This window comes from Phoxinus phoxinus (assembly GCF_949152265.1).
Source record: "Phoxinus phoxinus genome assembly, chromosome: 10".
Taxonomy (NCBI): Eukaryota; Metazoa; Chordata; class Actinopteri; order Cypriniformes; family Leuciscidae; genus Phoxinus; species Phoxinus phoxinus.
Genome location: NC_136885.1, coordinates 19,298,736 through 19,316,175, shown reverse-complemented (window position 1 = coordinate 19,316,175; position 17,440 = coordinate 19,298,736). Strand labels below are relative to the sequence as shown.

Genomic DNA, 17,440 nt, shown 5'->3' with positions numbered 1-17,440 from the left:
TTGATAACAAATCAGCGTATTAGAATGATTTCTGAAGGATCATGTGACACTGAAGATTGGAGTAATGGCTGAATTTTGTTTTTAAATATTATATATATATACAGATCTACATGAATATTTGAAATTGATCAAACTAAACAGTATATCTCAGTACTAAAACTAAACAGTATATATCTTTAGCACAGACCCCCCCCCCCCCCCCCCCCCAAATAGATATATCCTTGCATTGTATTTAATGTTTGTATATGCATTTTCTCTCAAAAACAAGCTGCTGTGGTGCTGAGATGGGTCCAAATAGTCCATATGGTAGTCTTATTCATATTAAGACCATCAAAAGATCATGTTTGACCTTATATTTGTCCCACCGGTTGCACTAGGAAGTTAAAACAGCTGTTTTAGATCAAAGGATGTTCAGTGTCTTTGTTCAAAAGTAAAGACTGTGACCTGAAATATCATAATTTATGTGAAATACTGTGTCCTGACAGAAATTTACAAGAAGCCCTTCGATGTTTTCATTTTCAGCTCAGATTGATTCTAATGCAAAGCATTGTTGCCATTGTTTGTTTGTACTCAAATTCATCTAGGCTATACTTTATTGAAAACAATGTTCATCATCGTCATTATTATTATTGATCTGTGTTTCTGAAAAGTCAGATAAAGGGTAGCTCTCCAGAGGGAAGGCGGAGATCTCCGAGCTAAGATGGGCCACACGATCATTAATGATAAAACAGCACATGAGAGGAAAGAGAATTAGCATTTACATCTCTTTGAAACAAGAGCTTCTCTCAAAGGACAAAGTGATTACCCTCTCCAATCAGCCATTCAAATTAAAGTACATCGGGACTCTTTTCACCTGTTTTGGATTATTACAATGGCACCGAAGGACAAAACTCAAACTTTGAACTATCAAACACTTGACAGCCACGGCAGTCAATCTTCAACCTCTCTTAAGCACAAAGCTGAAGAGATACACAATATTCAGAGACATTAATCAGCCATCTAAAGGGGAGCAGAGATAAACCTGCTTGAAAAACACACAGCCATCAATCATAAAATCCATTACAGCAGAATATTCATCAGTCACATCAACTGACACCGAGCTGAGATGCTGCATCCTAACAATGCAAAAACAATTAGATTAAGCTCCTGTCCAACACTGACCTTCAAAATACGGTTCGTCTTAATGCTAGTTCACTCTGACCCAACAAATACCAACAACACACACACACCAAATAGCAAGTGGGTTTAGTTGGATCCAGGGGAGTAACTAAGTAAATTACTTTTAGTAGCATGCATGACAGCAGCTTAGCTGTTAAAATAATGTAGCTTTTCCATTAACAAGCCACTTTTTCCAATAAGTAGCAGCATAGAATAACAATGTCATATTTTATGTCACATTGTTTTGTACCATAAACTAAGCATTACAGCTGAGCCCAATTAATTGATAATCAAAACCAGGTCCTCTGCATTGGTTTGATTCGTTTTAGTGAATCAGTTCAATCATAAGGTGCCTGTAAATCAACCGGTTCCAAAAGAAACTACGGTATTCACAGATTTAAGTCTCTCTTTGTGCCGAAGGGCATTTGCAGCCGTTTTGCCTTTTTTTATAATGAAATACTAAGTTAAATGCTGCTGTTTGTATGTTTTCAACTAATTTATACTGTCGTTTATTTAGGGCAAATATACCTGTAAATGTACCTTGTAATCAAGATTCAGTTTAAACCCCCGATTGGTTTTGAGAAATTTTGTCTGATAAAACTAAGATTGATCGAATAATAATATTATAAATATATTTTTTTTTTCTTTAATCTGTCACCTTAAAGGGATAGTTAACTACGTGAACTCACTCAGAGGCCCACAGAGAAGAAAAATAATAGTTGAATAAAGTCGTTATTTTGGGGGGGTTTTGCGCACAAAAAGTATTCTCGTCGCTTGATAAACTTAAGGTTGAACCACTGTAGTCACTTGGACTATTTTAACGATATCTTTAATAAAAAATATCTTCATTTGTGTTCCGAATATGAACGAAAGTCTTATGGGGTTGGAACAACATGAGGGTGAGTAATTACTGACAGAATTTAAATTTTTGGGAGAACCAACCCTTTAACCCTGTTGCTGTTTTGTGGGTCAGTGTGAACCAGCCAATAAATGTAGAATCTTTAAACTGTCAGTAAAGCTGAAATGTTCGTCTTTCTCAAGAGACTGAACAAACCACATAAATTCACACAAAACTTCTTCATCCAGCTCAGAAAACCACAGGCCTCAATGCTCATGACTGTCCACATTAAAGGGAACTAAAACATAAAGAGGATGTGTTTATTGAATATGGGCTCAAGTGGGCCATTGAACACAGACAGGAAGGGAAAAGCTGACCAGTTTATGAGGTTTGGACTAGTTGGTCTATAATACCTGAAGAAAGCTAGCTGTTAGCATTCCCATTCATCTCAATGGCAGTTGCTTGGTTAGCGCAGAACCCTCCAGAAGTATGTGATTTCATGCTTTTAAGAGACCTTCGAACAGGAATCAGGCGATGTGTTACTTGCAAATATGTTATTTAGTCAGAATACACTGCTATCAACCAACAGAGGCTACTGAAACCATTCTAACTAGCCAAACGAATGTAAACAGCAAGAAAAGGAAAACCACACTCAGAGAAACAAATGCTACACATAAAATTAACACCCTAAATTCTCAGTTTTGAATCATTGGGTTGACCTCTGACCTTGTTGAGTGCCCCTATGCTGCGGGAGGAGGCGTCGGTGAAGAGCTTGCTATGGAGCAGCATGACTCTGGCGATGAGGTAGAGTCTAAGGAACATGGGTACAGACAGCACCATGTCTAGATCTGCCTCCGCCTGCGAGGGAGCGTAGGAGAAGGCCAGCCGTGCCCGCCACATAAACTTGAAGTCCCCTGGCACCGGGTGAACCGCCGAAACGATCAGCTCCAGAGCGATGAGCAGCACGCGCTCCATGGTCATGGCGATCCGCCAGTCGTCCGCTCCATTGTCAATGACAAAGAGCTAAAGGGGAAAAGTCAGAATGGGAATGTTAAACAATGCAAATTGAGCAGAGTTTCCCGGCAAAGTTTCAATTTGCATAATGGATATCAAATTTGTATAAAAGGGGTGGTTGAGTATGATTTCACTTTTCTAACTTTAGTTAGTGTGTAATGTTGCTGTTTGAGCATTAACAAAATCTGCAAAGTTACAATGCTCAAAGTTCAAGGCAAAAGGGAGATATTTGCTTTCAAAGAAATCGTTTTTTAAGGACTACAACAAATGACTGGTATGGACTACACAACATTCCTCACGGGTTAGTGACATCACCAACCCTAAAATGTACATAAACCCCGCCCCCGGGAACACAGTCCATGTTGAGAAGAGGGAGAGTTGTTGTAGTCGAGCACATTTGTGAGTCAGCTCAAACTTTAGCATCTGTCTTTTCACATGCAATAGAAAGTCCCTCTGTGTGAATCTCACAACAGTTCCTATACGAGCGATTTATAGATTATCATGTCATAATATGCTAATTGAAGATAGTTAATGCCACATCAGCAACATAAATTCATCAACGAACCATTCAGAGACGTCCTGTTGCATTTTACATGTTGTCACTTCTTCTTGAGTCTCTCCATCATTGTCTGACTCCGTTTTACATTAAAGGCAGAACAGTTTCTGCCATTTTAGTGTGTCTGCGTGAGGTAATCAGAGCTGCTAACTTGTGTGTGAAACCCCGCCCTCTGTGTCGGGACGGGAGCAGCAGCTAATTTGCATTTAAAGGGCCAGACACTAAACGGTGTGTTTTTGCTAATCCTCAAAAAGTGACAACTTTAACATGCTATATAAAAAATATCTGTGAGGTATTTTGAGTTAAAACTTCACATACACACTCCGGGGACATCAGAGATTTATTTTACATCTTGTGAAAAGGACATTTTACCACCCCTTTAAAATGTAAAGAAGTGCTCAATGGAACACAACAGCCACTAGCTGCCTGTGACAGTGACATAACACAAAGAAATAAAACCAAACCCCCATAAAAACTTTATGTGTGTATATATATATATTTAAAATAAATAAATAAATGTTTTACACAAGAGTAAAAAAAATCTACAGATAGAAAAAAATAAAATCCAGAATCCTGCTAAAATCCAAAAATGAATCTAACGAACTTCTAATACATTTTTCATTTGAGGTATGGCTATGTGTAATATAATGTTGAAGAAAATAGTAAAGTACTGTTATGGATGTGTGTGTTTTTTGTGTTCTTTTACAGCATATAATGCATTTGTTCTTGTTTTTAATTTGTTTTGTGTGTGTGTGTTGTTTGTCCTGAGTAGCATCCTTTAACCAGCTGATTGATGGCTCTGCCGGTCTTCATTGGATTGGATGGCACTGATTGCGGCAGGTTTAAAACATCTCTTCCGCTCTTCAAGGAGTTGCTGCGACTTCAGGCCGGTCACACTTCTCCCCACCAACAATGTTATTGTTATATGACTGTTATATATTTTAAGAAGTGTTGGTGTCCTAACGTTCTCTCTGTTTTGAAAGTGTATTTAGGTTAATCAATTGGATTTTTCTTTGATCTCTCGAGGGAAGATATTTTTTATTTTTTTATAATGGCTTTTTGTTTGATCATTTTAGACAGTGGGTCACACTGAAGTTTATGCACCAACTGGTCTTTATTTTGTTTCTCTGAAGCTTTCAACTTTATATATTTTTTTCAACATCTTAATAAAACATTTATCGTATAGCTGTTTGTTTTTTTGTATGTGAATTTATTTTATTTTTTCTTAGTCTGAGCACTGGGCAGAGAGTCATGTCTCATTTTCCTGCTTTTTCTTTTTCTTTATTGTGACTTAACCCTAGGTCGTAGTACACATAAATCATAATGTGAAGTTGCTAAAAAAAAGAAATTCCAAAGGAAACTCATGGATCAAAAATGCAAATTGTCTTCTGGATTTTAGAGCCAAACAAAATAGTATCTAAAATGTATCTTTCCAAAAATATTATTTAATTATTTAAAACTAAATTACTTAAGTAAAATCTCATTGGTCAAAAATCCTGTTCCACTTCAAAAAGCCAGAAGAGAATTAGCAGGGCCATGTGTTCCCTCAGAAATGTATAATGAGTTTTTGAGGCATGTCTGTGTGAAAATGTATAGTGAAAGAAACAAGAAAGTACTCATAAACAATCATTTCAATATCACAAATGCATTCATAAATCAAAAAGGGCTATTCAAAAAACGTATTAGAATTTCCAGAGGCCCAAAAAATTTAAAAGTCTCCTCCTGATTTTAGGACCAAACAGCTCTGATAAATAAAAATGTTCTTGTGTTGCATCGCACAGCTTTTTTGCTTTAAGTGTTGAGAGACAAATTGCTTGTCACGCCGTGCTACATGCGAATAAAAAGAGAAAAAACGAATGTTGCCTAACAACTTAAGACCAGCAATTCATCATCCATTTAATCAAAAAAGTTCAATTACAAATTAATAATTCAGATTACCTCATTAGAACAACTAATAAATAGAGCTGCCGTTCGACTAACTGAATGAGTAAAGTGTGTTCTCAGAAGCAGCGCAGGAGGCAAAATGAGAGGGAAACAGATTGATGAGTCCCACAATGAGAACACGCTCAGATAGTCATTTTATCCTGCCAAGGAACGCCAAACAGACAGAGCAATAAGCAAACAGAATTCCGCTGGCATAATGTGCCCTGACAGTTATATGACTCTCTCTCTTTCTCTCGTTCTCTCTCCCGATGCAACTTCATGTCAGGCGGTATATCAGCAGAGCCTAACGACGGAACGGGAAGCTAATTGTGCTGGCTGGCGGTGTTAGATGTGTTTAATGTTAATTGTAAGTGTTAGATTGGCGAGGTTTGTTTAATTGATAAGCAGAAGGCAAGCAGGGTTTTCCCCACTGAGACATACACACATCCACACACACACACCCACACACATAAGGGGCTGCAAATGATTATACGGGAATCCTGAGAACTCATGAATGAAGTCGGATATCTCTTCTGCTATATACATGGCACTCTCGCCTATATTCATCGTGAGATTGTGTCACAGCGCGACAGGACTTTCTGGCATCCGAAGAAATTGTTTTGTTTGTCTAATCGCTCTCGTATGTGTGTGTGCGAAGGGCACCGTGCATGTCGTATGGCTGTAAAATGCGCATGTTTTTTTTCTTCTGGAAAAGCCAGCCTCGTCATGGTGACTGTTGCCTAGGCGACAACATCAAAGACCAGCCAAGCTTAATTAGGATCCCCTGGTGAGAGAGGGAGAGAATGACTGTGTGTTTGTGTGTGTGTGTGTGCGTGTGTGTGTGTGTGTGTGTGTGTGCAATCACAAAAGAGAGAGCATGAGGAAAGTGAGAGGGAGCGAGAGAGAAAGGAGGTGAAAGGCAGGGAAAGAAGCCGAGAAAGAGAATGAATGTGCGGGGAAAATACACGCGTGTGGGTTGGTGGAAGGAGAATGAAAGAGAATGTGTGAGAGTGTGTATGAGAGAGTGTGAATCTGTGAGAGGCTTGTATGGATGGGTGTATGATTTATGAATAATGGTTGACAATATGGGTCTTAATGACTGATATTCTACAGTGGACAGTGGCTGATTGATTAAACTGTAAAACCTTGTGATGTTCATGCATGTTTTCTCGAGCTATAACTTGTATTAAAGGCCCTGTTTACACATGGTATTAAGATGCATTTTGTTCGATCGGATCACAAGTAGACGAGGGAGACACTGTTCGAACACTTTCGACCACATGAGCATTTGCAATCGAAAGCAATTCGGTCGAATAAGTTCCCGACTACCTCTGGAAGTGGACAAAAGTGGAAAAGCTCAAAGCGTTTTAGACCCCGTTTACGCCTGTATTTAGCGTCGTCCACTTGTGATCTGATAGACCAAAACGCATCTTAATACCAGGTGTAAACAGGGCCAAAGTGGAAGAAAAGGCTCAAGCTCTGTGCTGCCGCTTGAACTGAGGCGCTACAGCAATCTGTCACGTCACATTTAAGACGCCATTTATTGTTTGTATTTCATGATCAAATTATTTCTTTCTTATTACTAAAACAAAGCACAAAGCTATTTGAGATTATTGGATGGGCAACAAATAATGTTTGGTGCAGGGAAGTGGTGTAGGCTATTTTTTAACTGTTAATGCGTTATTGTCATGTTAACTTGCCCTAAATTCAACACAAGAAATTTTTCACACAGTTTGAGTCGCAGTCGTTTTCAGAAACGTTTTCCACCTCCTTTTGATTGACAGGATATAATCGGCACTGATCGTCGGCTAATTTTAAACAATCGCCGATGACCGGTAGTGAAAATAATTGCTTTATCGGCCGATAACGATTATTGTTTGATATATTGGTGAATCTCTAGTTTTTATTAATATTTTGAATTATTTTTTTATTTTCCATTTTCTGTTTAAAGAAAAAAGTGTTTTGTCATTTTTTTTTATTTTTTTATTTCAACCAGTAATGAAAACTTTTTTCTATGGTTTTAGTTAGTTAACTAATAACCCTGGTTACACTCAACACATTTAGACAAATATCAACTCAAAATGTCCATACTGTAAATCAGTTTACAACAAACAAACTCATATTGGCTCAAAACAGCCACATATCATGCTATATAGCCTAGGCTATATAGTATCTTTCATTATATGGCTTCTTCCATATTTCTGATATTTGCTGAAAATCGTCACAATCTTTATCTGCAGATAAATGATTCTCAATTCTGTAAAGCTTTGCTTTTATGAGTAATCGTGGGAACATTCCATGTAACTTTGAGGGTGAAAAAAGAAATGCTAAAAACGCTGAAATCTCCTTTTTCTCCATCCTCATCTCTTCCTTTCCTCCTCCGCACGTTACTCCTAATTCATCTCTCCACTACCTCCCCCCCTCCCCCCATCACCCATCCTGTCGTTCTTTTTTGGGCCAAATCGCCACCAGGATATGCTGAATAATTAAATTCCATTAGTTAAGGTAATCAGTCAACATGAGTGACTGGACCGAGCTGCCTCTCTAAACCCATCAGAGAGAGAGAGAGAGAGAGAGAGAGAGAGAGAGAGAGAGAGAGAGAGAGAGAGAGAGAGAGAGAGAGAGAGAGAGAGGGAGGAGAGAGAGAGAGAGAGAGAGAGAGAGAAGAGAGAGAGAGAGAGAGAGAGAGAGAGAGAGAGAGAGAGAGAGAGAGAGAGAGAGAGAGAGAGAGAGAGAGAGAGAGAGAGAGAGAGAGAGAGAGAGAGAGAGAGAGAAGACAAGAGACAAGAGAGAGAGAGAAACCCAGAACCTCCCAACAAATGAGGGCCAGAGCCAATTAGGGAAAATTAGGGATGAATAGGAGAGCAGACAGTAAAATGATGAACGGGAGAAAGAGAAAAATGCAGAGGCCAGAAAAAAAGGGAAATCCAGGAGGAAGACGCACACATACACACTGCACACAAACAAACGCTTACATACTAATTCAGATCAGCACACAATCACTGAAGTCCCAGCTAACATTGTACACTTTTTTCTGTCTTTTATCAATGTTGCTTGTCAGATTATATATGACCCAAGTGCGATCTTAAGTAAAAGTCAAGGCAGACATCAACTGTCTTTATGTCAGACTGTGCGATGCACACAGTTCTGCAGACTTTAGTCAACTGACAACTTTGACTGTTCTGACATCCTAACTCACATACAAAAACAGTGGGGGAAAAAAGTGTTGACTGCTATGCTTATTCTTCTGAGCAAACTATTATATGAAAAACTTAAGTGAAAATGATAAATGTTGCCTAAAAATAGGTACTAAAATTACAAAAAATAAATAAATATTTTAAAAAACAACTAATAAAAATGACAAAATCACTTAAAATTACTTAAAGGTGCTGTATGGAGTTTTTCTACTAAAAATGAATCAATTTTTTATTACCTGTGTGTGAAGGGTTTGTAATCTCACAATAAAATAATCCACTTGGCGGGTTTTGCTATTACCTCTGAAAGCAAGTATTCCTATTTCTATATGATGCTCTGGGTCGGATTTGCCGCGAAATCCAGTGACGTGACTGAGACCTGCATGCGCGCTCCCGAGCGTCTCGCCTCTCGCCACGTCTACTGACTTTGCACTCAACAGCGACGACACTGCAACTTTATAACATGGAGTCTGCTAATACTAGGAAACGACTAGCACAACACAGACTCCAACACAAACTCCACATAATAATAAAAAACAAAAGAAAGCACGCGCACGAGCACTCGCTTGTAAACGTATTGGTTGCAATCTGAAACATCACCGCTAGATGCCGCTGAAAACTCCATACAGCACCTTTAAACTTAAACTAAAATGAAAACTGAAAATATAAAAATAAAAGCTAATTCAAAATATTACAATAGTATATAAATAATACTAAAATAACATACTTAACAACATTAATGTAGGCTATATTTATAATTGGACACTTGATGCGTCTTTAACAAGCAGCAAGCTGTTAAAAATGTTAAAAATGCCTAACATTACAGCAGAAAAAAAACATGTTTACAGCCTGGTACAAAAAGTGCTTTTGGTCTCTAGCTAATTTTGCCCTGCATGACAACTGTGAGTCGGGTAATTTTTTTATATCTCATCTGTTTAAATTATATTAACCCTTAAAGTTCTGCATAATTAAGGGCGTGGCCGCTTGAGTGACAGGTTGATTGCCGCTGCTGTCACTACTAACCGTTTGTCTGCTGTGTGTTAGCGTCACTCACCTCAGCTAATCCCGCCTCTTTGCCCATTTTCGGTTATCATGGAGTGACATGTGGTGACGCGCTGCCAAGATGGCGACAGCCGGTTCCGCCCACTTTAGGCTTAAAAATGCTCTTCAGAAACCTACGGGTGACGTCACGGACACTACGTCATTATTTTCTTCACCAACTGATTCCCACTTACACTTGTGTCTTTGCAAAAAGGTTATAAATACAGTCACCTATCTGCGCACTATTAATAACTTATATAATAATGCCATCCCCAGGCAGCTAAATTGTCTGTTAAAATGCTTTCTTTCGTTGGCTAAATTCTTTCTGTGCTCTTACACAAAATCGCCAGAGCTTCAACACAAACCGAAAGTTTGAAGACAAAAGCAGGACCTTTTAAAAGGATTGGGACTGAATAATAAGATCAAACGCAATTAACTTTTTGAGTTTTGCCATTGCTCCAAAGTTTAAAAAAAAACTAACATTTTTTTTTTGTACTTTTATTCAGCCGAGATGCATTAAATTGTTAAAATGGGACAATAAAGACATTTATATATTTTTACAAAATATACAAATATACAGAATTATATAAATGCTGTTCTATCATAAAATCCATTATCAGTTTCCACAAAAACATTAAGCAGCACAACTGAAATGTTTCTTGAGCAGCAAATCAGCATATTAGAATGATTTATGGAGGATCATGTGACACTGAAGACTGGAGTAATGATGCTGAAAATGCAGCTTTGCCATCACAGGAATACATTACATTTTAAAATATATTAAACCCCAAAGTTATTTTAAATAGTAATAATATTTCACAATATTACTATTTTTTTTATCCAATAAATGCAGCCTGGATGAGCATAAGAGATTCCTTTTTTTTTTTTTTCTTAAAAATGTTACCAACCACAAAAGTTTGAACGGTAGTGTATATATCAAAGATTATTATACATTTAAAAATAAGTACTTTTGTACTTTTACTCAAGGAATACTTCATGAGTTAAAGTAGGCTACATATGCTAAAGGACATGATTTGTGTAAATGCTAAGTATAAATGTAAATGCCCCCTTCTTATAGCACAAGTTAAAGTAAACAGGCGTCATAGCAGCAATCACACTGCAAAACTGTGATCCAAAATGTCAAAATCCAACTTCATCAGAGGCCGAAATACATCATAAAGGCAATTAATAGGCTGTCTGTAAGCATGTCATTCAAAACGAGCCTACTGCCTTTATGGTGAATATGTTATGATCCCTGAAATGTGTTACAGAACGAAACAGGTAACTCCAATCCACTCAAATTACCAATGAGGCAAGCCCAAAATACTTCAAACTGCCGAATCCCGACACACACAGGCTAAATAACTAGGAAATCTGCCTGCAGTGTTCCTGCTTGGAATTCCCTCTTTTTAAAATAAATACATTTATATCCACACTTTCTCTCTCTCGCACAATCTCCCATGTGTGTAGCAAGTAGCAAAAACAGCAGGAAACCCCTTTAGTTTCCTCCAAGCTACAACTCTCACACAATAAACCTGAGAGACGAGTGCTGTCAGGGTGCTTTCGAAATGTTCTGGAAACGTTTCCTTGTCGTTCCGTTGCCAGCACCGTCCATGCTGTCAGTTAAAAGCCTGTACTGCGTGGTTAATACTACAGTAACCTCTCAGCTCTAAGTACAGGACTGTCACTGACACCTCATTCCTTTTCCAGAACCCTGAGGGGATCTGATCTACATTAGCATTCTGCTTACGCTTTGCTAAATTATGCCTTTTATTTCTAGCCTGTGCTTTTAACATTCAGAACAACATTTTACTCCCTTTCAAAATTGTTGTATTGTAACTGGATAGTTGACAAATTTCATGGATGTTTTTTTTTTACATTGAGATGTGTAGGTCATTAGGGTAATACAAGGCTAGTTGTTACACAGGGAAGTTGTGACAAAGTCTATGGGCCCTATTTTAACGATCTGGAACGCAAGTATCAAACGCGAAACGCAAGTAACTTTGTGGGCGGATCTCGGACGCTGTTGCTATTATACCGGCGGGATAAATGACTCTTGCGCCCGATGCAAATCTAAAATGGGTTGGTCTGAAGTAGCTTCATTATTCATAGGTGTGGTTTGGGCGTAACGTGAAATAAACCAATCAGAGCGTCCTCTCACATTCCCTTTAAGAGCAGACGCGCTTGTTCCATGGCGGATCGCTATTATAACGGCGGATTTGCCAGGACGCCAGGAGCGGTTCACAGCTGAGGAGACCGACATTCTCGTCAGGGCTGTAAAAGACAGAGAAGTGACAATGTATGGGGATGGGTAAATGTGTAAGCTAGATTTATGCCTATTTTTTTCACATGTTCATGGACACAATGATTTCCCTCGTGCGTTAATATTTTTCCTTGTAATAATGTATAATTTGCAAAAATGAAAACTGCTCAAATATCAGCACTAATTGGTCTCTGTTTAGATTAGAGAATCAAAGTGTATGCGCGTTGTTCACACGCCACATAATGGCCAAGCATGCGCTCTTACAATAGCATATGACTACACGCAACACGCCACTGTCTTTAGACTAGACTTTAGAATTGTTTTTTGAAACTGCAAAATAGCACTAGGGAACGTTTGCGCTGGAACACGCCTCCTCTTTTCGCTAAACCGCCCCCAGAGCGCAAGTTGATTCACTAATTTACAGACGTGCATCTGTGGAGGGAAAATTCCGCTGTGCGTGGGTGCAAAATAGGAATGATACATGATGCGTCGGTGTACAAAGTCAATTGCGCTGGGTGCAAGATAGGGCCCAATATCTCAGTACTTCAGTATTAGAGCTGAAGTTAGCTGTGGAGCGGTGCTCGCAAGTCAAATTTAGTTAAATTTTAACATCATAAACGTCAAATCGGGACATTTAATTTGTCAATTTATCAATTACATTTTTAAAATATTACATTTTAATTGTATATTTAAATGTTATATTATGGTTTATATTTTGCTGAAAACCTCTGACAGGCAGATTAATGTCAGTTTAGTGACCACTTACCCCATATAGCTATTGGGGGATGTTGTCACATTATATGAACTGTAAAAAATGTCCTGGTCAGTAACGGTGAAATTGTTTAAAGGTATGGTAGGCAATATCGGAGCAACTAGCAAGTTAGCTTTGAAAGCATGAGATCCCACCGTCCCTTCAGAGCGCCATAGCCACGCATCCTTCAAGACACATGAATGCACACAGCAGAGTCTGCAAAGTGTCACGAGATGAGAGATGGCGTTAAATGACCGAATGTCTCAAAACACGTAAAATTGCAATAATAATGAATGTAGATGAACTTACAGAGCTCTTACTTGTACCTCCAGACTGCTGCAGATTAATTTCGGTGTTGATAGTGTTGACATAGAAACGCACAACTCTGAGTCTGAGGACGTGAACAGCTCTGGGAAAAACGTCACGGGTCCTGTAAATTTAATTGGAAATTTACCATGGACAAATTTGATTTCCATGGTAAATTTCCAATGGCTAATCAGTGTTTTATTCCAGCAAATACCTGTGAAATTCCACATCAATGATTTATCCTTTTATGTAGTCTTTTACAGTTTCTCATGTTGTGTCACCAACCAAATACATGAACTCAAATGTGCAGTGTGTTAAGTCTCCAAGGGCCAAACAGCTTCCAAAAGCTCATCATAAAAACCACTCAAGCAAAACGTTTCTAAAATCAGCCCAACCTTGAAGCTAAATTATAAAATTGGCTTCATGTAATACTGGTGATTCACCAAACTCTTTAATAGGTCTTAGCTGAAGCTGCACAGCCATGAATCATTTTTAATGTGGTTCTAGGTGAGCCAAGCAGTCCACAAACTTTTGCCAAGGATGAAGCCTGTTGGCTCCAAGGAAGAGATGCACTCACATTAACACGTACACTTGAGTTCAAACGCTACCTTAGAGGTGCTTTCAACCATAACGGCAAAGTGGATTTTGACTGAACTGAAAAAAACTAAAGGCATTGGGATACGTTCACAACCTAATTGGTCTGCTTTTATGACGTATTGCCTATTTTGAGACGAAACTTACCGAACATCCAAAACAATGATGTGTGCTGGGCTAAATGCACTCATTGTATGTGCGTAGCCTACATGTGATAGTATTTTGGACAGGAATCCCTCATTCACACACACAAACTTAGATCTGCACAGGTACGCGTGAGCATTCTGCCCTTTTTAGGGTTTCATCTTCCTTTTTTTGGTACGTTTACATGTCTTTAGTGTTGCATTTACATTACATTCAAAGCAAACCAAGACCATCTTTTCAGCGTTCTTGGTCCGCTTGTTTCGTGCACACCAGGGTAACAGAGCAATCGCACTAGGGTTCGTTTTAATCGAACTAAACATGCCAAGTGTGAACACCCACAAAATGGGATCCATTGAGAGATTCACAGGACTAGGACTAAAAGGATAGTTCGCGCAAAAAGAAAGAAATATGTCATAATTTAACCACCCCCATCTCAAAATCTTTATGACTTTCTTCTGTAGAACACAAAAGAAGATTTTTTTTTTTTTTTTTTACGTTGTTTGTTTGTTTGTTTTTGTCTATACAGTGAAAGTCAGTGGGGTCCAATTTAGTTTTGGAATCCACTGACTTTCATTGTATGGGCTGAAATTTTCTTCAAAAACATTTTGTTTTGTGTTCCACAGAAGAAAGTCAAATAGGTTTGGAACATGATAACAGAATTAATTTGTTTTGGTGAACTATCTCTTTGAGGTGCCAAATAATAATGAATCAATATTGCTACCTTTGTAAATTTGGGAATGTAGGGATGAAGAAAAAACAGTCATTCCAGTCGTATTCCTCTCTGTCTCTCTCCTCAAAAACATCCTTAATCAACACCTACTCACATCATGTTTTTATCTCCCTTAAACTGCGTCGATACACAAAAACACACATACATACACACACACAGTCTCTGTCAAGGAAAGAGCTGCTTAAGTCTGACTCACACACAGGAGGGAGAGTCTCATCGCATGAAAACACTTGCATAACGCCGAACGTACATGAGAAACTTCTCAATCCAACGAAATGAATGAAACAACTTCTGCATCTTCAAACAACCACACACACATTGGCCTGAAACGGAGAGCAAAACGAGTGCCGAAGCTGTATATCTGTGCATGTGTTCAACACCACCTTAAAGGAGCCTGAAGCAGACGAATAATTCACAGACTCACAGACAGAGGGGGCAAGGGAAGGTTGAATGAAGGTAAAAATACAACCAGAGAGAGAGAGAGAGAGAGAGAGAGAGAGAGAGAGAGAGAGAGAGAGCAACTAAACATGCGGGAGAGCGAGAGAGAGAGAGGAAACCCGACGAGAAGCAGGGGGGTGAAGGGAAGGAGAGGAAAACATAACACGGCGTGAGAGAAAGCACACAATGAATTGATTTGAACAGAGAGAGGGAGAGAGAAAGAGAGAGGGGGGGGGGGCATAATTTGATAGAGGCGAGAGTGTTAGATGGCAAAAGAGTGATGAGGGAAATTACAAAAGTGGGTGGAATACACAGCGATAAAGTGAAAACAAGGGAGAATATGTTGTTTGCGTGTGTGAGCTTGTAATGATATTCTGTTAGATAAATGTGTGAACAGATTTCACTATGTAAAGAAACACACACATGTGCTAGTCCCAAAAAATCAACAAACTGTAAGCTTCAAGTCAACATTCAGCATTCACAGCCTATTTTTCTTCTGAAAGGATATTCAATGAAAAAGAAGGATTAGATCATATTCAAAGGGAATTGATTAAATATTTGTGACATCAACTGAAAAGTAAAGTAATTATTACAAGTTCAATTAATTTTGAATCATTCACAATGATGAATTACCTCACATGTCACATGGGGTCACATGTTTGTCACTTTAAAGGGATAGTTCACTTTGAAATAAAATTTTGGTATGTTTTAGCTTACCTGAAGTGCATCCAAGATGTAGGTGTCTTTGTCTCCGCAGTAGTTAAAATTTTTATATGTTTAGGTCAAACCGTTCTTGTCTGTCAGTCATATAATGCAGGTATATAGATACTGTCTCCAAAAGCATGCAGATATGTCTCTAATAGCATGCAGAGAAAAGTCCAAATTAAAAAATTCCCCATCGTAAGTGCACATTGATGGCCTAAGACACGAAACAAGTTTGTGTGATAAAACGAACAGTATTTATATCGTTTTTATCTCTTTTACACAACGACGTCCATCTGATCTGTTTACTTAGTCTGTTTACGACGTAAAGCGCCGGAAGGCTCCGGAAGTGATCGCTCGCAGCGTGTACGTCACTCATTGTTTACACCAGAACCTATGCACAGAACAGAGATTGTAGGTAGGACGGCTAATAGAAATGGTACTAGTTTGCGCTTATCCGGGATGTTTAAACCGATGTAAACCGATGTTTAAAAATACATTTATATAAGCTCGCACGAACTCATCCGGGAGACCACTTCCGGAGCATTCCGGCGCTTTACGTCGCTTGTAAACAGATCAGATGGACGTCGTTGTGTAAAAGAGATAAAAACTATATAAATACTGTTCGTTTTATCACACAAACCGCTTGTTTCGTGTCTTAGGCCATCAATGTGCACTTACGATGGGGAATTTTTTAATTTTGACTTTTCTCTGCATGCTCTTAGAGACATATCTGCATGCTTTTGGAGACAGTATCTATATACCTGCATTATATGACTGACAGACAAGAACGGTTTCATCTAAACATATAAAAATTGAAACTACTGCGGAGACAAAGACACCTACATCTTGGATGCACTTCAGGTAAGCTAAAACATACCAAAATGTAATTTCAAAGGGAACTATTCCTTTAACCTTATTAAATGTAATGCTGCTAAAATGGGGGGAAGGACTGCTTTGTCAGACATGCATAACCCTAAAAACATACTAAATGTATAAACAATAAACAATGTTTACATCTTTGTGTCTTGCTGAAAATCAACTTTAAAAATAATAATAAAAAAGATATGTACTATATATATATGTATAAAGGCACATTTAAATCTACAAATGTAAACTTTTTAAGAAAAAATGTATAAGCAACTGTATGTCAGTGAATGTGTATTAGAAGAAGGTACACCACAATTATTATTTTTTTATATATATAATTCTCTTATGCTCATCAAGGCTGCATTTCATTGATCAAGATATTTTAAATGTTTTACTCTATTTATTCCAATTTAAAATAACTGTTTTCTATTTTAATATATTTTCAAATGTAATTTAATCCTGTGATGGCAAAGCTGGATTTTCAGCATCATTACTTCACATGATCCTCCAGAAATAGTTATAATGCTGATTTGCTGCTCAAGAAACATTTCTTATTATTATCAATGTTGAAAACAGTTGTGCTGCTTAAGGCAAGACACAACAGGTGAATAGGGTAAAAAAATAACTAATAAATATCACCATACTTCCACAGTTGATTGATTACATAATTAATTGCAAAAAACAATTGTATTACAAGTTTTCTGCAATGTTGTTTAAATATGCAAATTAGGTGTTATCAAATTAAATATGCACTCATTTGCATACATTTCTAGAACAAAAATCTGAACATTGGATGAAGTCAGGTTCAAAAATCTTGTTTAATTTTTTTTATTATAAAATTTTAGAGTCAAAGGTAAAAACCTTTGACTCTAATATATATATAAAAAAATTAAACAAGTTTTTTTTACCCTATTAACC

At 37.9% G+C, this 17,440-nt stretch overlaps 1 protein-coding gene across 3 annotated transcripts in view; it reads right to left on the bottom strand.

Moving 5' to 3' along the window:
• Positions 1-17,440, bottom strand: part of kcnn3 (potassium intermediate/small conductance calcium-activated channel, subfamily N, member 3) — a 64,215-nt gene that overhangs the window by 17,396 nt on the left and 29,379 nt on the right. For all 3 annotated transcript variants that reach the window (XM_079626000.1, XM_079625998.1, XM_079625999.1), the window contains one exon: positions 2,723-3,019. In XM_079626000.1, the coding sequence (XP_079482126.1) occupies positions 2,723-3,019 (297 nt within the window). The remainder of the gene's footprint in view (positions 1-2,722; positions 3,020-17,440) is intronic.